Below are 26,845 nucleotides of genomic sequence, written 5' to 3' on the forward strand. Positions count from 1 at the left end.
GTCCAGATTCAAGACCTAGCAGGGTCAGGGTGTGAGCCCAGGGGAATCGTCTTCAGTGGGAACCCCACCATCCAGGACCTGGAGGGCAAGAGTGACCTCCAAGAAAGGCACTCACCAAGTCTCCCTGCCCGTCACCATCACCCTGCACATCTGCAAGAACCTCTGTGACCGGGAAGGACTGACTGGCCAAGAAACGTGAGATTCGCCCTCACGGGGAAGATGGCCAAGCAGCCCCCATTCCTAATTGCTTGTGGTGAAGCAATGATTTAATGTTTTTTATTGTTTGCTTTGGTCTTTTTTCAAAATAAAAATAACTTGATCTTTTTAATTATTCATGAAACGGCCTGCTGTTAAAATCCAAAATCATAAGAGAAAAGTGCTCAACCACAAGCATTTTTCTCACTTAACAGTTTGTGCGTGGCTTTCTATGCCAAACAATAGAAACTTCCTTTTTTTTTCCTTTCTCTCAGTGCTGAGAATCTAACCCAGCCTTCATGCATGCTAGACAAGCGCTCCACACTGAGCTTCACCCCCCCAGTCCTCCTTTGTGACTGAACAGTATGTCCATGACTTTAATTCCCTGGAGGCTGGACAGAGATGTTTTCAGCAGTACAAACAGAGGCAGGAGCAGGAAGTCTGGTTCTGGAATATAGCCTGATGGGAAGACATCATGCAGAAAGGACCCAGACTTGTCCTGCATTTAACCAAACTCATCTCTCTCACCTTAAGCAACTAATTCTTTGACACCAGAATCGAGGATATGCAAAGGATACAATCTAAATCTTGGAAAACTATAGTAGACAATATTAAAAGTTAATAATTATCGTTTAGCCTCTACAGAACCTCAGCCCAGCAAGGGGCCTGAGATTCATAACATATACAGCCCTGGTCCACGGACAGCCTGCTGGGTACCAGCTGGGAGGTGCCTGGAGCTGCACCATCTCTGGCACTACCCCAAGGCCTACTGAATCAGTGCCTGCACTTCAACAAGATCCCCTGTGACTCGTGCACACATGAAGGCTGCAGAAGCACTGATGTGTGTCACAGCCCCTGCCAGTAAGGCCACAGCACAGCCCGGGTTACACACACTGTCACTTTGAGTGGTTCTTTGACAGAACCACTATGATAAACCAACTCAGCCAAAATATTCTTCTAGAGGGAGAGAAAAAGAAACTCCATTTTACGCAGCCAGCAGTAACTCATCTGTGGCTACCTCCTAGAAGGTCATCTTTCATCTGATAGGTGAGAACTGTCACTGTCACCACATCGGGGACTGTCATGTTTCCAGCACGGTACAGACAATTAGATGTGCAGCTTCAGGAGACCAGCTGGAAGAAATTGACTTTAAAGGGCAGCCTCCTAGGGAAACACACTGTTGCCTCGAGAAAGAAAGAGACCACCACTATAATCCTCACAGCCACCCGAGGAGACATCAAGTGGCTCCGAGTTCCTTAACGCTGGTCCAATCATTAATCCTGTGTTTCCATGGCCTGAAAATTGCTGGGGTTTGTACTGTTTTTCCCCCAAGCCTTTCCCATTTTTCTGACTTCAATTTTTGTAAAACATTTAGGGGGGAAAAGGAATTCCATGCCTAGTTTAAATTTAGAAAATCAAAGGGGACCAAAGAAGGGAGCCGGCATTCGAGGGACCCATAGGACACTCCGAATAATAAAGGCAGCAGTGCCACCATCATTCCAGCCCTGGCTATGCGCCAGGATCTGGAAGAGGTGTTTGATAGGCAATATTCCATCAGTGGAGGGAAATCAGAGTAAGAAGGTGGACTTCTCTCTCCTGGATAAGACAACAGAGCCTCCCAGTCATGCCCACAACCTCCTCCTCCCAATGACCCCATGGGAAGGTCTCACTACCACCATCACAGTGCCGTGGGCTCGGCTCTGAACAGCTGCCCAGGGTTTGTCTGTTGGCCTTGCTGAGTGTCCCTCTTTGAAAGATGAGAGAATCGGGATGCCAAGAGGTGAGCGAGTTGCCCAAGTCACGCTGAGTGGTGTAGATGTGGGATTGGGAAGCCTGCCTGTGGGTAGCTCCCCATCCCGGCTGAGCCCCACGCAGCCAGCTCATGGGGAGCTGAGCATGCTCTGTGTCCTCCCAGCTGCAGGCCAGCGGGTATGGCCCATCCTCCCCGGCCAGTAGAGCCACACACTTCCATGTCTACACTTAACAGGAACCAGCCATGTCTGTCCTCAAACTCGTTTATCACACGGGTACTTTATGGAATTCCATTCATTTCATTCACAAATGAACTAAGTGGAAAAAGAAAAAAACCATCACTATGAAAACCAAGCTGAATGCTTTCAAAAGATTCAATAAAATGGAAAGCTGCTAATTAAAGAGCTATTAAATTAAATAGAAGACTTAATTCTCCACCAAGATTGCTTCCAAGGGCTTTTAAAAAAAAAAAAATCTTACTTCACCTTGAAGAAAGCAAAACAAAACAAACAAAAAAAATCTTAAACAAGGTATGTAAGTGTGGTTTAGGAAAGGAGAACAATACAGGACCGATCGAGTGTCTCATGCTAAAAAGAAAGTCTTGTCAATAAATAAATAAATAAATAAATTTGGGGAAGGGGCCGATAAATGCACATTGACATGTTTTAACTGAAAATGAAATGTTTACAGTCTACGTGGCTTCTCATCGCTCCCCACTTCAACCAGCTCCCATGATAAACTGATCCCCTCTGGTATCCAATAGGTCAGACAGGGTGGCCTCTAACTGGCCATTCACAAAAAGGCATGGGCACCTCCAGGGACAGAACAACTGTCCCCTGTAAAATTGCTGGTGACCCACCCGGAAGAAAGGAACTGAAAAAGGACAGAAGGACTTAGTCTCCAGTGACAAGTCACCACTCCAAGAAGACCCTGGCCAGCCTGGGGTGGTAGCAGCAGGCAGGACAGGGACCACCCTGGTTGCATGGAGACCCCTCCCCCACATCTCCTCCTCCTCCAGGGCGGAGCAGCACAGAGCTGGAGCCAGAAGGGGCTAGGTCCAAACCAGCCCCTCACTGCCAGGTCATTAATATGTATTTTGTTCTAAGCCTTGTAAAGGAGGCAGACCCGGGACTACACATCTGGTCTAGCTGTGAGCTCCTTATCGCTCAGTTTCAGGCCTGGAGGAGGAACACAAAAGAAGATTGCCTTGATTTTCTTCCAGGCTGCAAGAAGGCAGCGAGAGGATCGCATTCTTTCCCCTGTGTTTAATGCCTTCCTCTCTTTGATATTAGAGTGAAAGGTGGAGTATTAGGTGCTAGTCACTGGGAGCTCAGACTCTGAAGGGGAAGTGATCCAGGTTCTAATCTCCTCGTTGTGGGCAAGCACCGTTGTGGGCAAGCGACTTAACCTCGGTGCACCTCTGTTCCCCGTCTGTAAAATAACACTCGCAGCAGTGTTGTTTTTGAGATTAAATGAGAGTGCAGGTCAAAGAGCTCACCTTGGTTCCTGGCACAGAATAAGGCAGCCGGTGGCAGCTATAATTGCTATTAAAAACTCACTACAAGAAAATCCATGAGAAAAGCACAGAGAATAAAATGAAAAGTGCCCGCTGCTATCCCACCACTCAGTATAATTGCTTTCTTTCTCTTATAATCTGCTCACATAGTAAGCGGTTTTATTTACAAAAATGTCACTTCCTACCTTCCCCGCTTAATATATATAGGCACATTTCCATGGTCTCAACTGTTCTTCAAAAAAATGTGATTTTATATCTTACTCCATCAAAATGGCTGTTTCTAAATTTTTTTTTATTTCAATAATATACAATGAAAATCCTTATATATGAATTTTTCAACCATGTCTCTGATTCTCTGATTGTTTCCTTAAAATAAAACAGACTATCTGATTCAGAGAGCGTGAACTCCAGGACCCTTGACACCTATAACCAGACGACTTTGCAGGAGGGACAGACAGACAGGTGGCCCCATGACTGAGCGCCTACCTCACCCCACGCAAAAAGCCTTTTCTTTCTCCTTGTCACTAATATACAAAAACTGATCAAGACTCAAACCTGAAACAAACCACGCAAATCAGAACATGCTGGCACCTTCCCATGTCCCCGCTGTTGCTCTGAGTACCTAAGCCATCTTGACGGTCCCCTCTTAGCTTCTGCTAAGAACACACAAACCCGCCTGGGGGTGCAGCAGTGTGGTAGAGCGCTTGCCTAGCGTGCCCTGGGGCCTGGGTTTAATCCCTCACACCAAAAAACAAAAACCACACAAATCAATGAACAGGGCATATGCCTGGGGACGAGATGGCAGTAGGGACTTGTGGGGAGGTTTTCCCATCACATATCTTCAGGGACAGACAATAGAGAGTGGCACTAGGGATGGTGGAAGTGCACTGCCAGGTTCCTCTGCCACCAGCTCCCCACGCCCTTTCGACCTCTCCCATGGCTGCAGCTCCGCCCGCTGCAGGCTCCAGTGTGAGGCACAGGCAGGCTGGCTGGGGTCCGCCTCCCAGGGGCTCCCTCGTTGGTTGCATCTGCAGCTTGACTGCTGATCCCCTTTGTGCCCTCCCCAGTGCCCCCCACCCCCGAGCCTGCGCCCTGCCAGTACTCACAGCCGCTCCAGTTCCTTCATGTCATCGAAAGCCCCTCGCTCCACCGCCACGACCTGGTTCTCCATCAGCTGCCTAGGGCGACAAAGAGAAAGGACAGCTGCAGCCTCAGACCAGGACTCTCGGAAACAGCTGGCACCAGGGAGGAGCTGAGGCAAACTCTGCCAGGCGACATTGGCACAGGGGCAAAACAGGAGCCGTGCCCAGGCCTCACACAGACCCACGTCCCAGCCTGGATGGACACAACCTTGCCAAGTCCCCAACACAGGCTCCTCAGCACACCCAGGCTGACAGCAAGCTGCGCATCCTGCCCGAGCCCCAGGCTGACCCCTCTGAAGCCACCTGCCTCAGTGGTCCCAAGATGTGCCCCAGGGAGGCTCTGAGCTGCTGGTGCAGGTGCCCTTAATTAGCCCAGAGGGCACATGTCCGAGAGGCAGAGCAGGGGGCAGGGGTGTTACCCAGTATAGAGAGGAGAGCTGTGCCCTGGGCAGAGCCCAGCATGCAGCAAACCCCCCGCAGAGCTGGCACCCCCATCCCCACCCTGCCTGGCCCCATCTGCTGAAGAAAAGAGTGGGTGCCCAAGCCACTGAACCACCTGGCTCCGTGGGACTCTGCGTGGTGTCACCACCAACAGGCTCAGAGACCAGGGTGTCCAGCTGGTGAGGCAGCATTTCCACCCACAGAGGGATTGTTGTGTGATCATTTTTGAGGGAATAAAGTATGTTTTTCTCCTGTGTTTTCCCCTTTCCTCTCTCAGGTGACTTATGTGTCCTAGCATGGGCCACGGACAGGGTTTGGGGCAAGGTGGGGGTGGTACAAATATCAGGAGAGAGGGGGACCGCCCCCAGACCCAGAAGAGGGAAGGGGTCGAGGTCAGTGGGTTCTGTAGAAGCAGAGACCTCTGCCCAACAACTTGTCACCTTGGACTTCAGAAAGGATGGGCCATAAGGTCCCCAGTTCCTTCAAAGACCTCAGAACTGCAGAACCAGCAGTTCTAAAAGAACTGAGACCCTAGGATCCTTGCACTATCCTGGGAGTCAGGGGTGAGGGACCTTGTGACTGTCTGATGCCCAGCTTCCTAAGGACCCTGGAGACTGTCCCCGCTGAACTGTGCCCCAACCCACCCACGTCACTCCACGTGCTGCAGCCCAGTGCAGCCATGGGGAGACAGGGCCTCGAGGGAGGCAGGGAGGTGAATGGGGTCAAAAGATGGGCCTCACCAGAGGACTAGTGACCTTACAAGAAAAGCAAGAGGCACCACAGACCTTCTCACACAGAGAAAGCCCTGTGAGGACCCCGGTGGCCATCTCCAAGCTGGGAAGAGAGCATGCCCACCCTCCAGCACCTTGATCTGGGACTCACAGCCTCCAGAACTGTGAGGCAGCCTGCGTAGGCCCCCACGAGCTGAAGATGACTAACCCAGAGACCTAAGAAGTCTTCGTGGCCGCCAGACTTTCCCTGGTCCCCACCCCGGAGGAGCCAATGGACCAGCCCTTCGCCAGGCCCCGTGTTCCAGCCCTGAGGGGAGTGAGAGGCGCTCTGGGCTGGGACTCAACCTCCCCCCATCCTGCTCCCAGAGGTCCCAAGACTGACTCCACAGCGGACAGCCAAGCTGGTGGACAGCCCTTCAACCACTCTCCAGGGCTCTGCCCCGGGGCCCCGAGGCCACTGCCAGGGTCGGAGTGGGAGGGAGGCCATGGGGGAGGGGCATCCTGTACTCACAACACCCGGAGCTGCTTGAGCCCCGCAAAGTCATTCTTGTGGATCCGGGTGATGTTGTTGCCGTTGAGTTCCCTGGTGGAGAAAAGGGAAAAGGAAACGGTAAGATGCCCAGGGTGGGCTCCCGGCTCCACCAACCACCTCGCCAACGGGGCTGGGGGCTTCCGGCTCAGCCCCAGACCCCAACTCTGTGCCCAGGCCCAACAAGCTGGGGCCTCTTTTCGACAGATGTCACACCAGCAGGGAGGACAAGGCCAGGGCACATTGCTGAGAGTGCTGCAGAAACCAAAACCATGGTCCCTGCCCCAAGGATCCCAGGCTAGATGGAGGGACAGGACACTCTCAGGCAGGAAAGAATTCAGAGGCCAGCCCATGACAGGCTATTCTGACGACATCCTCGCTAGTCATCTGTGCCCTCACCTATAAACAGGAATGACAACTGTGTCCACTGCAGAGGGCCCCTTGGCCATCTGGTCCTTCCTCCCTTCCAAGGGCACATCTGCTCCTCCCTTGACCCCTGGATCATCCCCTGGGCACTTTGGACATGGACCTGACTCAGGCCATCTCCGCCCCACCTCCCACCTGGCCTCGCAGAGCAGCTCCCTTGGCCTCTGTGGGGTCACTCCTCTTCCCCCAAAGCCTGCTCGGCCTCAGCAAGGCAGGCCGCAGCAGCAGGGAGGGGCTGCATGTCCCAGAAACCTCCTCCTCTGAGCCACACACAGCACACGCTCAGACCTGGCTGCATCCCTAGCTGTCCCCTTCAGCATCTAAGTTGTCCCCCCCTACCCCGGGCAGCTCCCACTCATAGCCACGCTGTCTCCTTTCTCACCACTGTCACAGTCACCTGCATGCTTTGCATCAACCTAAGTTCCCCCACCCCAACACACACACACACACACACACACACACACACACACCATGTTCACTACAGCTCAATCTTCTCACAACAAACTTTGGCTTAAATTTCCATGTATGGCCACCGTCTCAACCCCAGTCCAAGCTACTAGGAAAATAGCAAGCTCCAGGTCCCGCATGTGCTGAGATGTGGCCGGTAGAGGAGAGGGTCTACCAAGGATGGGTGACACACTTGACTCACTTCCACGTGCTCCAGGGACACATGTCCTCACACGGGACTGGAAAGTAGCCATCGTGCCCATCTTACAGATGAAGAAAAAGAGTTCTAAGAAGCTAGGTGCCTTCCTGAGGTCCCCAGCTGGTAGATGACAGAACCCACAGCACGGCCTCTGACTGTAGGGCCCAGGCTTTCAGTCCAAGCGGACAAGCCAGTAGTTCCTTCAACCTGTCACTCTCTCTGCCCTTCTCCTTCTCAAGTCTGATTTCTTTGGATATAACTTTTTCAGAGTTGAGATAATTCAACAAGTATTTACTGAAGACCTGACCCCGAGGAACAGCTGAGAAACCTCATCTATGTCTACCGGGATCTGAGAAGGGCTTCGTGCCCTCCATATTCGCACAGCCTTCCCCCAGCCAATCACATCCTGTCCTAACTGCTGTAAGGACACTTTCTCCATGTGATGCAAGCTCTTTCCAACAGGAAGGTCTTTTCACATTGAACTCAATATTCTTCCCCAGAACAGTCACCAATCTGCTCCTTCTGCAATGTTCCCCAGACTTTGGGAACATCATAAGCTCTTTCAAACTGGCTCCCGTCCCAACCGAGCAGGCTTCCCTTGGGCCATCCTGCTGAAACGTCACCCCCAAGCCCAAAACCGTGGCACTTTTGATTGTCTCATTCTCCTGATTATAAAAGTCTGTTGGCAGTAGATTGGAAGGGCAAACCTGTTAAACAACTTAAATGGACATCAACAGAACACCCACCGCTTAGTTGAGCTCAGCACCTCCATGACACCAATATGGAGAAGGGGCTTAGCCATCGGAAATGGCCCAGGTCTGCCCCTACTGACAAGGAAAGCCGTCCCCGACCCGAGATGTGGAAACGGGTTACAGGACAACCTGTGTACTAACAGCCCCTTATGCAAACCCCTCCCCCCCACACACACACACACCTGTACAGGTGAGTGCACAGGTGAACTGGGACCTGTGTGCCATCGATGAATGGCTAACTGCTAAGTGTGGTGAGACGCGAAGTGGCTTGACTTTCTTTTTATACTTTTCCACATTGCGATTTTTTTCAAAGATCTTCTATGTTGTATAAGCCAATGAAATAACCAAATTATTGCATTTAAAAATAAGAGTAACATATGCACATTCTTGAAATTTTTTCAACTTTCTGAATAAAGGGGGAAAAAAAAAGAAAATCCTGCATGAGCCCATCTCTAAGAATAATTCCCATTAACATTCTGGCACCTTTCCCTCTCAAGTCTGATTTCTTTGGATATAGTCTTTATAGAGTTGAGATAATTCAACAAGTATTTACTGAAGACCCACTGCAAGGTTCCAGAGAGGACAAATGAGACACAAGTATCACCCACTTCCACAGCTGACTCCCTGTTTGTCCTCTTAAGGTTCTGACCAGCCACAAGATGACCCAAGCTCTTGGACCATTGTTTTGATACTTTGTTTTGATATTTTTCACTTAAAAACAATACTGCAATCCGGGCGTGGTGGCATGTGCCTATAATCCTAGTGGCTTGGGAGGCTGAGATGGGAGGATTGTGAGTTCAAAGCCAGCCTCAGCAACAGTGAGACGCTAAGCAACTCAGTGAGAACCTGTCTCTAAATAAAATACAACATAGGGCTGGGGAGGTGGCTCAGTGGTCGAGTGACCCTGAGTTCAATCCCTGGTACCAAAAAAAAAAAAAAAAAAAAATTACCATATAAAGCTGAGTGGGCCTTTCAGAGGAAAACGCTCATAGGAAACGAGTCCCTCTGTCATTGGTCACAGGAACTCTGACCAATTTTATAACCACTCATTCGTTCCTTCCTTCTCAAGACAACCTTGGCTTACAAGGCAGTTGACTATGATAATATTTCCATTTCACAGATGGCAAAATGGGGGCAACGACAAATGCCAAGACACGACTGACAACCTGTCAGACATGGAACCGGGCATCACTGAGGATGGAATTCCCATTAGGCCAGGTGGGGGTGGACAGGCTCACGGGGACTTCCAATGCCATCTGGCACCTGCCAGCCTCTCTTCTCACCCTTTTGTGCCACTGCCCCTGTGCAGACACTACGACACATTCCTTAGCCCAAGACCAAGCCCTCCTTCCCATTCCCTACCTGTCACTCCAGCCCCACTCGAGGGAAGGACTGGACAGGCAGGGAGAGGGGACAATGAGGCAGAGAGCAGAGCAAACACAGCCTCTCTCCCCAGAGGCCCTGCTGTGGTTCCAGAGAGGACTGTCAGCAGAGGCCAAGGCCCACCCCACCTGCCCCACACCAGCCTTGCTCTCTATGCCAGAGCTAAGTGCCCTCTCTCAGGGGGCTGCCCCTACCCAGCAGGCAGCGGCAGGACAGAGGCAGAGCTCACGAAGCCCCCGGGCCTGAGGGCTGCTGCGTACCGAAGTGTTTTTCCACTGAGCCTGAGAACATGGCCTCTTCGGGGTCCTCACAGGGTGGCCACCAGGAAGGAGCGCCCAGCCTGGCTCCAAACACGCTTCATCTCCCGCATCCTCACAGCCACCTAGGAGATGAGTCCCGTCCCCTCCAACATGCTGATGAGGAAACTGTGGCACAGGCTGGTGAAAAACTAACCCAGCACCACACGACGGATAAACCGTGAGGCCAGGGTCGAAGGCGGCCAGCGTGATTCCAGGTGCTTTCCCTCCACCATGACCCCTCCTGTGGCTGGACTCTCCTCCAGTTGTCCCCCTGTGCCCTCACCCCGTACCTTGGACAGAGCTGAGAAGTTGTGTGGCTGCTTTGGTTGTGAAGCCCTTGCTCTGGAGCCCCAAGGCCACTGACCTCTCTGTGCACATCAGGGAGGTCCCCAGCGGGGCCAAGCTAAGTGTGTTTTTAGTGGCTAAGATCTGGAGCTCTGGAGCAACTTCTGTTCCCCCCTCCCACTACCTGTGTGGCCTTGGGCACGTAGCTTAACTTCTCTCTGTGCCTCAGTTTCCCCATTTATAAAATGAGGGTGATGATAGCACCCGCCTCTCCGAGGTGTGGGAAGGTTTAAACGCCTTCCTATTTCTAAGACACCAAGTACCCCGCCTGGCGCACCAATAGCGCTCTCTTTCAGGATTACCTGTGATTATTTTATGACTACTGCCATCCTGGTTATTTTCCTCAAGGACCACAGCTCCCCCAGGAGGTACTGTCCCCAGGTCCAGCAGGCTAGTGACAAACTGGCTGAGCAGGAGGAACCAGTTTTTCAGGCCCCAGGATGCTAAAGACCAGGGCAGATGCCCTCAAATGGTTCTTTCCCGTGGTGAGTCCACGGCACCCTCCTCCCTGAGGAGGAAATACACCCTGGTGGCCAATGGCCCTGAGCTCCATCAGTCCCAGTGGGGCCCTGGCCTCAAAGGAAAAACCTCAGTGACAAAAGATTTTGGAGAAAAATCCTCTGAAGTAAGTTACCAAGGAAAAAAAAAGCAAAGGCTCACGAGGATTTCTCAACTCCTCTCAGGAAACAAAAATTTGGTGGCCAGCATCTGGGTATCTGTGACAAACCAATCGGACTCTCGGATTTCCTCAGGAACAGACACCTCAGGCCCGTCCCTCGAGGGTGACCTGGGAGCTGCCTGAGCTTTCTTCACAAGCATTTCTCACCCTGGAGCTCCTGCCTCCCTGGTTCCCTCAAGGACCAGAACATTCCCACCGTGGCCCAAGCCCCTCTGCCAGGCCACCAAAAACCAAACACTCTGCTCTAACTGTGAATGAGACAGGCCTCCTGGGCTGGGAAACTGCACACCTCGGCTCTTTCCTTTGAAATCTGACCCTGGCCAACTCCGAGGAGCTGAGTGTCTGCACAGTCAGGCAGGAGAGCTCAGGGGAGGCAGAATTTCCCCTCCAGGCTCTGCCCAGACTGCGGTCCTGGGGCCCAGGGCCCAGCACCCCATCCGCAGGCAAGCCCAGCCAGCTCGCTGACACCCACTCCACACCTCCACCCTGCGCCAGCAGCCCTGCAGAGCCGCCAAATGGGCTCCCCATGTTTGCCCTGGCTCCCCTCCAATCTGCTCTCCAAGCCACAGCCGGAATGGTCTTTACAAGCTGCAAATCTGATCATTCCCTCCCCACTTAAGCCCTTCAATGCATCCCCATTGCTCTTGGAATCAAGACAAATCTCCTGACCATGAGCTACAAGTTCCATGTGGCCTGCGCTATGCCCACCCCGCCGGCCCAAGCTGGCCCTACCCTTCCTCCTGAGACCACCCCTGTGGCAGGGCCTTTGAGCCTGCCATCTCTCTGCCTGGAATGCCCCCTGCTCCCTTGGCTAAGCCACTCCAACTTCCCATCCTCTCGGTAGACGGAGCACCCGACTCCTCTGCTCAGGAGCACAGATTGCTGGTGGTTTTTTAGGAGTTTGGAGGAGTTCTTGTCTGATGTCTCAGCCCCTGCAGAGATCAGACTCCGTGAGGACAGGGCTGTGTTGGCTTTTTCTCACTGTCTCCTCAGGGCCTAACACAGCACAAGCTCACAACAGATGTGTCAATACGAATTTCATAAAGGCAGGAATGGATTTACATTAAATTGACATATTGCAAAGAGCATTGGATTGAGTGGGTCTTCCATGTTTCCGTGTTCCCCGACTCCAAGAAAAAAGAAAAAAAGAAAAACATGCATTATTAAATGCTCTCCCCAAATTGATATCACCCCCCCCAAAAAAAAAAAAAAAACTCATAGTCAGAAGATGCTCCCCTCCTACCCATACCCTCTGCGCTTCCAGGTCCTTCCATCCTCCTAAGTGAGCCCAGTATGTGCAAGACAACAGTGCCCTTAAGTCCAGCTGCCAAGCAAGAAAGCCAGGCCATTCAGGACCCCTCAGCAGACAAGGAGGAAGGAAGGGGCTCTTCCTCCCACTCGGGGGCTTCCTCAGGCTTCAGGAGAAGCAGGGAACAGGTGGAGTGGGCCAGCATCTTCCAGGGGCAGGCACTGTCCTGGCGGCCTCAGAATCACCAGCTCCATGTCATTCTCACATCAGCCTCAGAGGTGGGTCACTGACGCCATCCGACAGACGAGGAAACCGAGGCTATCCTTAAGCAGCAGTGTTGGGGAGCCAACCGAGATAGCTCGGTGCTTCAGCTGCAGAGCTCAGGCCGTGGCAGAGCTCAGGCCTGCACTTCAGCCCAGCTCCACCCTAGATATTCTATAACCTTGAGAAAATACTCTTCTATGACCTGACATGGTTTGTCCCCTCCAAAACTCATGGTGAAACCTAATCCCCATTATGAGAAAGGAAGAGATGGGACCTTTAAGAAGTAACTAGGACTATGCACTCAGGAATGGCCTAATCCATTCATGCAATTAACGGATTATCTCAAAAGTGGTTTTGAGCGAGGCGTGGTAGCACATGCCTATAATCCCAGCAGCGAGGGAGGCTGAGGCAGGAAGATCACAAATTCAGAGTCAGTCTCAGCAACTTAGTGAGGCCCTAAGTGACTCAGTGAGACCCATGTGGTTCAGTGGTTAAGTACCCCTGGGTTCAATCCCAGGTACAAAAAAACAAAGAGTTGTGTCTACTATAAAGCCAGTTAGACCAGGTTTCTTATCATATAAAGCCCTGTGTCACCTTGGGATTCTGCTAGCAAGGAGGCTATCACCAGAAGTGGCCCCCTTGACATTAGACCAGAATGAACCCCTTTTCTTCATTACGTCAATACATCTGGTAATGTGCTATTCACAACAGAAAGTGGGCTAAAACATGCTTCAATCTCTCAGCCTCACTTAACCATCTACAAAATGGGGACAACAATGTTATGTACCATGAAGGTGCCCAGCTGGTGCTTGGTGAGGGCAGCCAGGGGGATCCTGGAGCATTGGATGGGCCAGGGGGTCCTAAGGGACCAGAGGGCACAGCCATGGATTTCAGAGGGGTGAGGGCTGGTGGAGGAGGGGACAGCCCTGGTGCAGCTTCGAGCCTTGGCCAGGTGTCAAGGGACTCTGGAGTCAGGAGACCTGAGCCCAGAAGGCTGTGAGCCAGAGACTGCCCCCAGGAAGCAGTGGTTGTGCCTCCCAAAAAACAGAGGCCACTGACCAGCCTGCCTTTGCCCTCGGAGTGGAAGACTGACTTTTCCTCAGCCCCTTTCCTGGGAAAATACTAGGCTCCTCCATCCGCTTCAACTGACCAGGCTGCCCCCTCAGCCTGGAGCAGCCCACCCTCCCGGCTCTGCCCACCAACACAGGCACCTGATCACATCTGCCATCTGCAGGCCTCCGTGTAAACAGCTCTTCCTCTCGAGCTGCCTCCCTGTATGCCCACCTAGCTCCAGGAGAGCTAAGAGGACAATCAGAGCTGGGTTCAACACGAGGTCCTTGGTGAAAGGCCACCCCACCCCCGGTAGGCTTGGAAAAGCAGAGGCCACACCTAGCTGCCCACCGCCAGATCCCCAGCACCTACAAGGGTGTCTGATACATAGTAGGTGTTCACTAAACAGGCCAGTCCCCCCACAGAGCCCCACTGCTGCTGGCTCATCATGCCAAGCCCTGGCACGAACTCCCACCTCCAGGCTAGGCCTTCTCTACGATCCTCGGGCCTCAGCGGGTGACAATCCTGCTCCCAATCTCACAGTCCCCCAACCCAGCTAAGTCCACAGCCTGGAGAAGCCCAGGGGTGACTAGTCAGAGCCCCATGCCAACAACACTTGCTGCCAATCCTGCGGCTCCAGTGCCCCAGGCTCCTAGAGACCCATCTCATCTCTCTGGCTTCAGCAGTAGTCCTAGTTATCCTAGCTCCACTGACCAAGCCAGCTGGTTTACGAAGCCTCATACTAGTACCTGGCTCTGAGGTTCCTTATCAGTCTTGATCTACAGACGAGGGAGCATAAAGGATTCCAGAATTCAAGTTCAAGGTTACCCAGCTGATGGCATGTCAGGCTCCAGGGCCAAGCTTCTTTTTCCCCCCTGTGTGTGTGTGTGCGTGCGTGCGTGCGTGCGTGCGTGCGTGCGTGCTTGCGTGTGTGTGAGACAGAGAGAGAGAGCTAAAAAAAAAAAAAAAAAAAAAAACTATGAGTGCAGTGGTGCACACACCTGCAATCCCAGCAACCTGGGAGACGGAGGCAGGAGGAGTGCAAGTTTAAGGCCATTTAATGAGATTCTGTCTCAAAATAAAATTTAAAAGGGCCAGGGAGGTAGCTCATTGACATAGCACTTGCCAAGCATGGGCAAGGTCCTGGGTTCAATCCCCAGTACTGAAAAAAAGAAATTATGGTAAAATACACATAACATAAAAACATTTGAACTATTTTTAAGTGTACAGTTCATCATTGTTAAGTATATTCACCTTGTTGTGCAACAGATCTCCAGAACTTTTTCATCTTGCAAATCCAAACTCTCTATTGTCCTAGAGTCCCTCCAACCAGCCCCCAGCCCCCACTGGGAACCACTATGCCTGCTCTCTATGCCCTTGACTGACTCCAGATACCCCATGCAAGCAGAATCATGCCCTCTTTGTACTTCTACAACTGGCTGATTTCCCTCAGCAAAATGTCCTCTAGCTTCACCCATGTGGTAGCACAAGTCCACATTTTCTTCCTTTTCAAGGTTGGAAAATATTCCACTGTCTATATTTGTGCATTTTGCCTATCCATTCATCCACCAACGGACACGGTGCTGCTTCTACCTTTCAGCCACTGTGAACAGCACTGCTCTGAACACAGGTACATGTGTTGAACATATGTACAAATACCTCTGGGAGACCCTGCTTTCATTTCTGTGGAGTATACAACCCCAAATGGAACTGCTAGATGTAGGTGGTGATTTTACTTCTAAATTTTTGCCGTTCATGTCCCCCAGCAATGACGTCCTTTCGCCTTCCCGCGTCAGTGCCAGGGTTCTGACTTCTTCCCATGCTCATCCTGTTTGTTATTTTCTGTTGGGGGATTTTTCTTCTTCTTTCTGGTAGCGGCCATCCTAACAGGTAGGACCGGATCAGGGCCCAACTCTTAACCCCAGTTCCATGGTGCATTCTGTTCTGAGGGCCAAGCTGTGCCCCAGTCACTTCGCTACTGAGGCCAGCTTGCTCTTGCCGATCCCCTTCCTTGGTCTGGACCCCACCCCAAAACCATCACCCTGCAGTCAGGGCCCCACGGACAGCCACCCGCTCACTGCCCACCCAGCCCTGGAGAGGCTGCCCGCCCACCAGGTCCCTGGTGCTGACCACCGGCAACCCCACCTCCCCACATCTCCCCGACTCTGCTCGCTGCCCTCCACCTCTGCATCAGAATCCCAACACTCCCTGTGCCAGCCTGCAACTTGGGCTCATCCCAAACATGTTCATCCAGGAATCAGTTGTGGAAATTTGCCTCTAGGCCCTGTGCACTCACAGGTGCTTTGTAAGAGACAAACAAATGAATGAAAGGAACGGGGCCTTCTCCACGTGCATAGAGTGGCCAATTTAAACCCTAAACACAAACACATTTCAGAGCCTCAAGCCTCGGCCTCTCAGGGAATGACCTAGCAGCTGGCTGTTTGACCCTGGGCACATGGCTCCACTCTCTGAACCTTCTCCTCATCTGCAGGGCAAGGCTAAGTACACCTTCCTCCCAAGTCTTTTGAGAGCACAGATGAAGCACCTCACTGAGCCTGCTCAAGCCAGGGCCTCTAAATGGTGACCAAAGACACATGGACGCCCTCTCACGTCTCTCTGCCTCCATCCTTCTCTGACCCGTCTCAGCCCTCCCCCTTTCCTCTTTCCCTCCTGCCCACTGCCCACTTGTCCCTCCAAGCAAGCAATATTCCAGCTCCAAGCTTGTCCTCCTCTCTGCAAAGGTCTCCACCGCCCACCCCCCACCATCTGCCTCCCACCAGGAAACTCTCCCAGGAAACTGCTCCGCCCAGCTGTGCAGTGACCCCGTCCCCTGTCCCTGCAGCTCTCCTCCTCAGACAGACTGTCTGCTCCACACGGTTGGTCCTCTTCCCCACTCCACAGGCCTCTGACTGCCACAGTAACTGCTGGCCTAGGTTCCGTGCACAGACATTCAGCCCATGTTCCTGTGCACAGGACAGGCCGCCACTCGGCCACCATGGCCAGCTCCTCTCTGCCCCTTGCCTGGTGCCTGAGCTCTTCCTGGGGCTAAAGGGAGTCCTTCCTGCAGCCTGGAAGGATGTACTGTCTTCACGGGGACCCCGGCACCGAGCCGGATTTGCTAAAGCAAAGATCAGAACCCATGAAATGCCTCAGCAAAAGTTAAAAAACTCATTGAACACCTAGGGGTCGGGTGCTGGGACTGAACCCACAAGTGCTATACCACTGAGCTACATCCCCAGTCCTTTTTATTTTTAAGACAGGGTCTCACTAAATTATTGAAGGTTTTACTAAGATACTAAGACCGACCTCAAACTTGAGATCCTCCTGCCTCAGCCTCCTGAGGAGCTGTAATTACTGCACAGGCATGCATCACTGCACCTGGATTTTTTTTTTTTAAGTGGGGTCTTACTATGTTATGTTGCCCAGGCTGCTGGTCTCAAATACCTGGGTTCAGGTCTTGAGAGTAGTTGAGACTACAGTACATGCCACTGTGCCCAGCTTCAATATATATATATAAATGTTAAGCATCAATTATATGCAAAGCAACAGGGACATAAAGATACACGAGATACAGTCCCTATCCTCAGGAAAGTCAAAATCTTAGGTACCCATCACAAAACCACCTTATTAAAAAGGAGTAAACTTCTCTTCCTTACAGAATTCCAATTTATAAAAGAAAGAATCAGGGACCTAGAAAATTTCAATTAGATAATAATTGTACTTTTTTTTTTTTTTTTTTTTTTGGTGCTGGGGAGTGAACCCAGAGTCTTGTGCATGAGAGGCAAGCACTCTACCAACTGAGCTCTATCCCCAGCCTCAATTAGATAATAATTATTACAGGCAAGATTTATTAAGGGATGCTAAAATTAGTAGGTGAGAATTTTGTGTGTGTGTGTGTAACATTGAGGATTGACCCCAGGAGTGCTCTACCACTGAGCCCTTTTTATTTTTTGAAACAGGGTCACACTAAGTTGCTGAGGCTGGCCTTGAACTTGCAGTTCTCCTGCCTCAGCCTCCCAGAAGCTGGGATTACAGGCCTGCACCACCCCACCCAGCTAGTAAGTATGAACTTGAGGACAAAAAGGATATTGCATAGTCTCAAATTCTCTGCCCCCACATACTTATGACTTACAAAAGAAGAGATCTATCACTTAGGATGGAGACGTTGGCAGTCACCCTCCTGACCAGGATGTAAAAAGGTTAACATCACCAGCAACAAGACACATGGCTGACGTCTACTCCAAATGGACAGACTGAGAAGGGCACAATATCTCTGTGACATTCCTTCCAAAAATGTCTAGTCTCAATGAAATCCTGAAAACACACTAGACAAACCCAAACTGAAGAACATTCCACAAAAGAACACTTTCAAGAAGTGTCAAGATGATGGAGAGCCAGGAGAGGCCGAGGAGCTCCCAGAGACTGAAGCTTAGGTAGAGCTGGAGGGTAATGCATAGCAGAAGCCTAGACGGAATATGGGAACAGAAAAGGGACATTTTGCCAAAAAATAACCTCGCAGAGGCAGAATAAGGTCTTGGTTAATAGAACTGCAATCACGCTAATTTCTCAGCTTGGTAATTGTACTACAATTACGCACAATGCTAATGTTGGGGGAAGCTGGTGGAAGTGTACGTGGGAATTCTCTAGATGATTTTGACAACTATTCTGTATCTTAAAATTGTTTTGAAATCAACTTTTTTTTTAAGATTAAAAATACAGCAATGACAGTAAAACCTGTCACACAAAGCCAAAAATCACACTCACCACAACTAACAGGGCTTCCCACTCCCGGCTGGGCCCCCAACACCACCCTATTTCTTTTCTACACAAAGGCCAGGCAACAGAATTTCCTTAAGCACCATTTGCACTTGTCACTCTCTGCTCGAAACCCCTGGGGCCAGGTACTCAAAAGGTCTCCTCCAAAGGACACAGGGTGGTCTTGAAGGCCAAACCCAGGATCCCCCGAACATCAAAGAAACGATGACAGCAAATTATAAACCAGTGAATAAAATAATAGTCTTCACTGTTATAAACAGACACATGAGAGGGAGCAGGGGGTCAGCTCTTCCTGGCAGCAGAATGCCAACTGATAGGAAATGAGGGCGTTAGGAAATCATCAATGGAGGGTGACGCTGGTGGCACAAGTTAAATGAGGGACAGGTATGAAGAAGGCTGCGAAATATCTCCACAAATTCCTCCTAACAGGGGCTGGGGCTGGGGCTCGGTGGTAGCACACTTGCCTGGAAGGTGTGAGGCACTGGGTTCGAATCTCAGCACCACATAGAAATAAATAAAGGTCTATCAACAACTTAAAAAACATTTAAAAAAAAGAAATTCCTCGCAACAGCATAGAAGAAAACAGGGACTTCTCAGCAGAGAGGCCAGGTACACACCAACTTAGCAAGGGACCAAAGTTAAAAGCACCAATATTAGGAAAAATCAACACCATGTACCTTCTGACATGACACACAGGTGCGTTTGTGTGTATTTGTTTAACATTCCTGACAAAACGCTTAACTGGAATGAGATCGGCCACAAGGAAGGATTGGATGAAGCCAATCGGGGGACAGACTACAAAATAACTGGTCTGTACTCTTCGGTAATGTCAAGGTCAAGAAAAACAAAGGCAGAGGAAATATTCCAAATTAAGAGACTAGAGAGTCATGGCCACTAAATGTCCTGTGTGGCTGGGGACAGGATTCTGGAAGAAAATAGTCATAAAAGACATTATTGAGACAACTTATGGAATCTAAATATGAACTATGAATAAGTCATTATTGTATCAAAGTTGAATGTTCTAATTTTGACAGCCTATTGTTCTTATAAAATACACAAGAGCCAGATGCAGTGACGAACATCTGTGATCCCAGTAACTCGGGAGGCAGAGACAGGAGGATCAGAAGTTCAAGGGCAGCCTTGTCAACTTAGCAAGGCCTTCAACAACTTAGTGAGACTGTCTCAAAATAAAAAATTTTAAAAAAGGGCTGATAATGTGGCTCAATGGTAAATCACCCCTGGGTTCAATCTCCAGTACCAAAAAATAAATTAAAAGATTCAAGAAGTGCTTTAAGGAAAATGTTACAATTCTCCAATCTATTCTTAAGTGGTTTAGCAAAAAAATTACATGTGATTGTGTGTGTGACATATGTTAAAGCAAATGGAGTAAAATATAAACGGCTGAATCTGAATGAAAGATACAAACTTTTGCAACTTGTCTCTAAGTTTGAAATTATAACAAAATTAAAGTTACAGCGAGCACGAGAGATCTTTTGGGGTGATGAAAATATTCTAAAATTGGGTTGTGGCCATGTTTGCACAATTCTGTTAATTTATTTTTAAAAATCACTGAATTGAATTGATTTCAAAAATTAATAAAAAGTTCTACACACACACACACACTCACACCTACACAGGCGCATGCACGTGCCCATATTCTAGCAGCTCCACATTTCCCAGCCTCCTGGCCTGATGCCCACCCCTTGCTTTAATCGCTTCTTGTAGAACTCACCCACACAAGTTTTGACTTCTCCGTGAGTCTGCTTCTCACTCTCCTTCCCAAATATATGGCACACACCGCGTGCCCCAAATCCTCTTAGCCTCCTTTCAGCTCTCTATTTGTGAACCTTCAATGTTCAAATCCCATCTCCAGGGCCAGGCACAGGGACACACACCTGTAATCTCAGCTACTCAGGACATTGAGATAGGACAATCTCAAGTTCAAGGCCAGCCTGGACAACACAGTGAGACCCCATCTCAAAAGAAAGAGAGAGGGAAGGAAGAAAGCCCCCCCACCCCAACCCTAGAAACTACAGCAATCCAACCTGCCTCCAAGCTGTCACTCCCACCTGGTGAGCTTATCACCCTAATCTCTGCACCCATGGGCCACTGACAACATGCACCTTACATGGATGAGCTCACTGGAATGTCACAGCCCAACAAGGTCAGTGCTGTCAGTGGCCCCATTGCACAGACCAGGAAACTGAGTCACTAGTGAGCTACCCAAGATCTCCTAGGTGGTAGCTAATGGAGCAGGGATTCAAACTGGTCCATTCTGACACCAAAGCCTGTGCTGGTAGCTACTGTGCCGTGTGCCCCTACAGATGTCCGTACACGTTTCTCTTTCTCCCCTGCCCAGCAGCAAGCTCCCAGAGGAGCGGATCCACCCCGGACTCTCTGGATGCTATGCACAGGGCAGGTGCCCAACAGCTGTTTGTCCGCCACAGGCTGGGTTCCAGAAAGGAGAGGAGGGGGGGTCATGAGCTCCCTCAAAAAAAGAAGCCAATTCTCCACCCCTAGCACAGCCCAGCTCCCTGGCTACTGCCCAAGGCCCGGCCGTCATCTGCTCTGGGTAATAAGTATTTGTATGGCGATAATTACAGCATTTGGGAAGAAAATCCCATTAAGCCAGAGCCCTGCCGAGCTGCTAATGCCGGCACAGAACTGGAGGCGGCAACTCCGCCAAACGCCCCGTCTGCTCCCAATAATGCAGGAGCTGCCTGTCCCCACCGCCCCTTTTTGGGCCCCAAAAGAGCATGGCCGCCCCTGCTGACAGCCTCGGTGGCCTGGGCCACTGACAGCCAGCGCACAGCCTGGAGAAGGGGCATCAAAGAAGGGCAGCCTGCCCCCGTGTGCTGCGGGGTCCCCAGTGGCTGCCTGCTAAGGACACAGGACAGCCATGCTGGGATCCAGCCTGAGTTGCACCCAAGCTCCCTTCTTGTCCCTGCAGTCTGTGTCTCCTTAATAACAATCACAGTGAGGCCATTTATTGGGCATTTGCTATCTGTCAGGCCCGGTGCAACGGTCCTCAGGACGACACCACATTTCATCCTCAGGCCACCCTTTGGAGTGGCTCCTATCATCATCCTCACTTTATGGACAAGAAAATGGTGTTCTGGGAAGCACACTGTCCTCCCAAGCACTTATCCCAGCTTGCAATTATGTGTTTATTCTCAGATTGTGTCGTTCATCTCTACCTCCCCTGCTGAATTCAAACTCCGGGAGAGAAGGACAGCTTTTCCTCCTGCGTGGCCCTATTCATCGCCACAATGCGGATTTCAGTAGACAGCGGCTATCTGTTGAATGAGTAAATTAAACCCCATAGCTTGCCCAGAGTGCCCCAGCTGCTGAGAGCCAGAATGAGGCTGAAACCCCAACAGGTCAACTCCAGAACCATGCATCATGTCCATTCACCTTGCAGCGAGTCCCTGTTCCTTGTCTCTGGATTCCAGTGGACAGGGGCAAAGATGCCCAGGTCCAGTGACCACACACTCCAAGCAGACAGTGTCTACAGAGCAGCCTGCAGCACAGCCCACGCTCACGCCATCCCTCCCAGGCTCCCTTCTGCCCACTCCAACCTTCAGAAGCCTTTAGCTTGAGCTTCTCAAACAATAACAATTTTGTCACCTAATGTTTGAATCACAAAGCATTTTCACAAACACAGTAGTTAGTAGGAGTCATCCCCAGAGGCCAAAGGAAGGTTAAACCACCCACCAGGCCCTCTACACGCAATCCCTCACTTATTCCTTCCCATCAACCTGCAAGGCTGTCACTGTCCCCTTTTACATGCAGAGGAAATGGAGCCTCATAGCAGGTGGAGAGGTAGCCCTAGGGCTCAGTCCTCAAGAGCCCAGCAATAAGCTCAGCACACTGGTGACCATACCAAAGTCTAGAGGTGCAGGAGCCTCTCACCCCACCAGGAGGCAATTCCCCTGCACAGAGCAGTCTCTACAGCAGGGGGCCACCGTGGGCTGCTCAGGCCCTAGTGTGCTTCCGTGGACCCTGACCTCACTCACCACAGTCTCATCCAATCTTATCTAAAATTCCAAAATCGTCCCCCAGACCCTCAGCCCCAGGGTGCTCTGGGCTGTCATCCTTGGATGTGACCACCCAGCCCTGCCGAATTGGACATCCCAGGCTGAGCTCTGAGGAGGCACAGACCTCTGCAGCATGCACGGAGCTAGGACAAGGTGGACAAACGGGACTGGTGAAAGGAGCAGGCCCCAGGATCTGACAGGCAGCAGAATGTGCGGGGCCTGAGGCAAACAGAAGCCAGCAGGCAACCTTCCCAGGGGCCCTGTCCCGCCACTCCATCCTCAGATGATCTGCCGGAGGACCAGACAGATGCCTCTCCCTTCTCTGCAGCCACAAGGGAATCTGTGGCACGTTCAGAATACAAGTGCCCAGGTGGGTGAAGGGTCAACGCCATGTCCACACACACTGCCTTCTCTTGTCACAGTCCTGGATGCTCTAGTCCAAAAGGATTTATTATTTTAGTATCAATGCTTTTGTTTTTTAAATCCAATTGAAAAACCAAGGTCCTTGAATGGAAGAAAAAAAGTTACCAGTGGCTCTGCTGGGTCCCTCTGAGCCTGGGTTCTACAAAGAGATGACACCTCCAGGCCTCCTCCAGCGCCTCTCCCGCCGGCTCTGTATTTCAATTGCTCCACTACAGTGAATTATTTAGCGTTCTTTCCCTGCCCACCGTCCCTCGGCCCTGCAGCCCCCCTGGCTGAACTGGTTTCCTCAGCAGCTCTTGGGCCTACTCACCCTCTCCCCAGAAGTCCCTGCAGCAAACCAATGACAATTTCTTCTCACTGGGGGAGAAGTTATGGAATACGGGATCATAAAGTTGCCGGATCTCCCAGGCTGCCACAGAAGCGGCCCAAAGGACAAAAGGCAAATGCACAGCTGCAGTCCATAAAAATTTCACAGCCTCAGAGGAAGACGCTCTCGCGGGCTCCAGTGCCCATATTGATCACAGAGAGCATTTGCTAGTTATCCTGAGTCTGCCCGGGCCCTCACCAGGCCTCGTTCAGGATGCTCCCTTCCTCTTCAAATGGCTCTTCCGAGGCCTGCCTGGTGAACAGGAGGCTCCTTCGGCTTTCAATGTCCTTTCCAACCCCAGGGGCTCTGCGTGCAGAGCAGAGATCAGACCTCTCCCACTCCCCCAGGATAACTCGCCCCCGGATTTCCACCTAGAAGTCTCCAAAGGAAAAGTCCAGATAGAGAAAGACCTTCCTGCCCTTTCCCAATCTCTCTCCAGTCTCCAGTCCCCTCGCATCCACTAGACACAGCAAGATTCAGCCCCTGGGACAAGCTGGTCCATTTGTCCTTAGCAGGCCTGGCATGCTCACGCCTGAGGATTTGATTCATGCTGTGCCTTCTGCCTCCATTGCATGTCCTCTCTGCTTGGCAAAATCCAAAATCCAATGGCTGATGGAACAGCCCATTCCTTGAGAAGCCCCGTACCCCAAAAAGGGCTTCTCACCCCAGTGTTCTTAGTACCCCATTAGACTGCTGGCCTGGCCCTCTCCCAAGCACCTGTAGTTAGGAGTTCCCTGCTCAGTCCTCAACCACATGCCCCTGGAAGGTGGCTCATTCCTTTTGCAGCCTCAGCACCCAGGGCAATTTTTGGCTTAGTGAAAATTTGCTGAATTAAAATAATGAGGCTTCTTGCCCTATTTTATCATAATAGGCTAGTCCTATCACAATCAGATCTCACTTAAGGGAGCGTTATAACATACAGGTTCTTCCATGCATTACTTCCATCCTCACTAGAACCAAAGACCAACATGTATCTGGCCCCATTTTCCTGATAGAAAACAAGTTACTTACTTGAGTAACTTGCTCAAGGTCACACAGCTAATATTTGTCAGAGTTCAGGCTCCAACCCAGGGACTGACACTCCCAGAGCCCCAACTCTTTCCTCTTTGCTAGGATATTGCACTTCGTTCCATCTCACTGATTGGAAAAAAAAAAAAAACAAACAAACAAAAACAAAACTAGAGAGTTCATGAAAGTCAAGACACACCCTATCTTAAACACTAAAGGTGTTAAGAAAACTTTAAGAAGTCTTCAGGTGGAGAAGACTTCAAGATTCAAGATCCTACCATACAGGGGCGGCTCATATGTCTCAGATCAAGGCTGCTACCTGGGTAACAGGTACAGGAGATAAGGCAAGAGGAACCGGGAGTAGGTCCAGAGAGAACAGACATAGAGGGTGACCAGGTGACTTCAGGGATCCTCTGGATAATGTCTGATGCTCATTTCCTCTCCAGGTCCACACAGGATAATGCACAGGCTGCCCCAAGAAAACCAGGTTTGGTCCCATTTCTCTTCACCCCACCATTTCTCCCCAGCCCCACAACACACGTGCTAACGCACACTCATGCACACGCATCGATTCCTATCTAGATTGCATGTAGATTGCAACTTCTCTGAAACCTCCACGGGAATGTTTCAGACTCAGGCAAGAAGAGTCTGGGGCAAATGTGATCATTAATTGCTGGCCTAGGTAGACTTTGATCCAGGCGACAATTCTCCCCAGGGTCAGCTGTCTGCACCTGAGAGCCATGAAAATGTGCTCAAAAGTTATCAAAATATGTACACCTTTCCTGAGAGCCTCGGCAGTCACCCTGGAGTGTGGAAAGGAGCTGGCAGGTTTCAAAGGAGCTAGCAGCCTTCTCCAAAGTCTCAATCAAAAACCTCCCCATGCAGTCACCCCTGCGAGCAGTACAAAGGCCCTGGCTATGACCAAAAACCTACACACACAGCCATGCACAGGGAATCTCATGGCCTTACACTACTGAGGTGCTCACAGACACTAGGAACACACATGCTGCAGGAGAATATCAAAAACACCCTACAAGGCTCAGCAGGTCTAGAAAGGGTTCAATTTCCTCAAGAACTCAGAAGTGGAAGCAAAATGACCTTTTTTATGACTTGTCATGGTCAACATCTTTAACCTTGTGTATCTGCTCCAAGCTCCTGCTCTCTAGATCTTATTCATTGGGCTCCCAGTCTGGGACACACCTACCCTTCTTTGGATGTTGATCTTAACATGTTCCAAGCCCCAAACCCACAGCCCTCAGGTCCCATTGTCTGCCTGGGTTGGGGATGGCTTGGGGCGGGAGAGCTGACACCTGCACGGGAAGAATTCTCTAGGCTCTGGGGCAAACAATGGAGAGGAAGCCGGAGATCAGAAACTTCCAAGTCCACCACACCGGACTGCCCATCACCAGGCGGGAAGCCCAAAGCACCCAAACCCACACAACCGCTTAGAACACAGCCCCAACCCCATGTGTCCAGAAGGAGACATTGTGCCTGGCGAGTATGGGAAGCTTCCCTCTTGGGTGCCAGGAAAGCTTGCTGGCACCAAATCGCTGGCACCCTGGAGGAATAAAGTGCTGGCGCAGTGGGAAGGGCCTGCCTGTGCAGAGCGCAGGGTGCAGGTGTGAGGAGGGGCTGACAGCCCCGCCGAGGGCCCTTTGAATCCGGGGAAAGGGAAACAGCGGTGCTCCTGGCTCCTGGCTGGGGAATGACCCTGGCGGGCACTGACCCGTCTGTTGGTTGCGGCCCCACAGTCCTGCCCCCACCGCAGCCCTCGGGGGCGTCTGGATGGTAGGGCAACCCCAGGGCTCCCTGCGGACCGCGGGTGGGGGGCCATACTCACAGGCGCTCGGTGTTTCGTGGGATGTTTTTGGGAATGGCCTGCAGCCCCGTGCCGTGGCAGTCCACCGTGGTGCCGGTGCAGGTGCAGAGGGCGGGGCAAGCCGTGGTACCCAGGCGCCACGCGGCTGCCCACAGCAGCAGCCAGAGCTCGGGCCGGACCAGCCCCGCCGAGGTCCCCAGCCCGGGCGTCAGCGCCATGGTGCCCTCACCGCGCGTCCCGCTTGCCTGCAGGACGGCGGCAGCCGCTGAGCATCCCCGTCCGGGGCCGCCTCCAGGTGCAGCGCCCGGCAAAGCCCAGAAGAGCCCGCGGCTGGTGCGCTGCGCCCTTGCGGGCTGGGAGGCACCTCGCTACTCCCAGCGACGGCGCCTGGGCGCGGACCGAGGGAGGGCGCCTGGGGCGGAGGGCGCTCGGCTCCGCTCGGGTTTCTCGCCGCTGCGTCTCCCTCTCCCTCCCTCCAGCTCCCAACTGACTGCTGCGAAGGAAGAAAATGGGCAGGCCCCGCGCGCGCACGCACCCCGCGCACACACACACACACACTCACACACACGCACACACATACACTCACACCCGCACGCTCGCTCCCACCCGGCAGTCATCCATCAATCGAAAAGCACACACCAGGGCCAGACTCCTCCCCGCCCTCCCCCGGCCTCGACCACCGCCCCCTCCTCCCCAGCGCTCAGGCAGCGGCTGCGGCAGCGTCCAGTTTCAAAGGTGGAACCTCCGAGGCGCCGCCAGTGGGCAGGGGGCTGCGGGAGGAGGGGCAAGGGCGACCTGCCCGATGGCCTCTACGCACACGAACACGCGCATCTCTCTCTCTCTCTCTCTCTCTCTCTCTCACACACACACACAGCAAGGATGCACACATTTAGACGCAGACACCCAAGCATCCCTGGCCCCAGATGGTGATCCACAGGAGGAAGGGGATCTTTTTTAGCGCCTGGACACCAAGGCCACAGACTTGCTTTCCCCAAGGCTAAAGGGGCCAGGGCCTC

At 51.8% G+C, this 26,845-nt stretch overlaps 1 protein-coding gene across 1 annotated transcript in view; it reads right to left on the bottom strand.

Annotated features, from left to right (window-relative positions):
- Nucleotides 1-26,047, bottom strand: part of Slit1 (slit guidance ligand 1) — a 152,446-nt gene extending 126,399 nt beyond the window's left edge. The window contains exons 1-3 of the mRNA XM_026394745.2: nt 25,851-26,047; nt 6,289-6,360; nt 4,570-4,641 (exon numbers count right to left, since the gene is read on the bottom strand). Of these exons, the coding sequence (XP_026250530.2) occupies nt 4,570-4,641; nt 6,289-6,360; nt 25,851-26,047 (341 nt within the window). The remainder of the gene's footprint in view (nt 1-4,569; nt 4,642-6,288; nt 6,361-25,850) is intronic.
- Nucleotides 26,048-26,845: the final 798 nt, after the last annotated feature.

This window comes from Urocitellus parryii, chromosome 5 (assembly GCF_045843805.1).
Source record: "Urocitellus parryii isolate mUroPar1 chromosome 5, mUroPar1.hap1, whole genome shotgun sequence".
Taxonomy (NCBI): domain Eukaryota; kingdom Metazoa; phylum Chordata; class Mammalia; order Rodentia; family Sciuridae; genus Urocitellus; species Urocitellus parryii.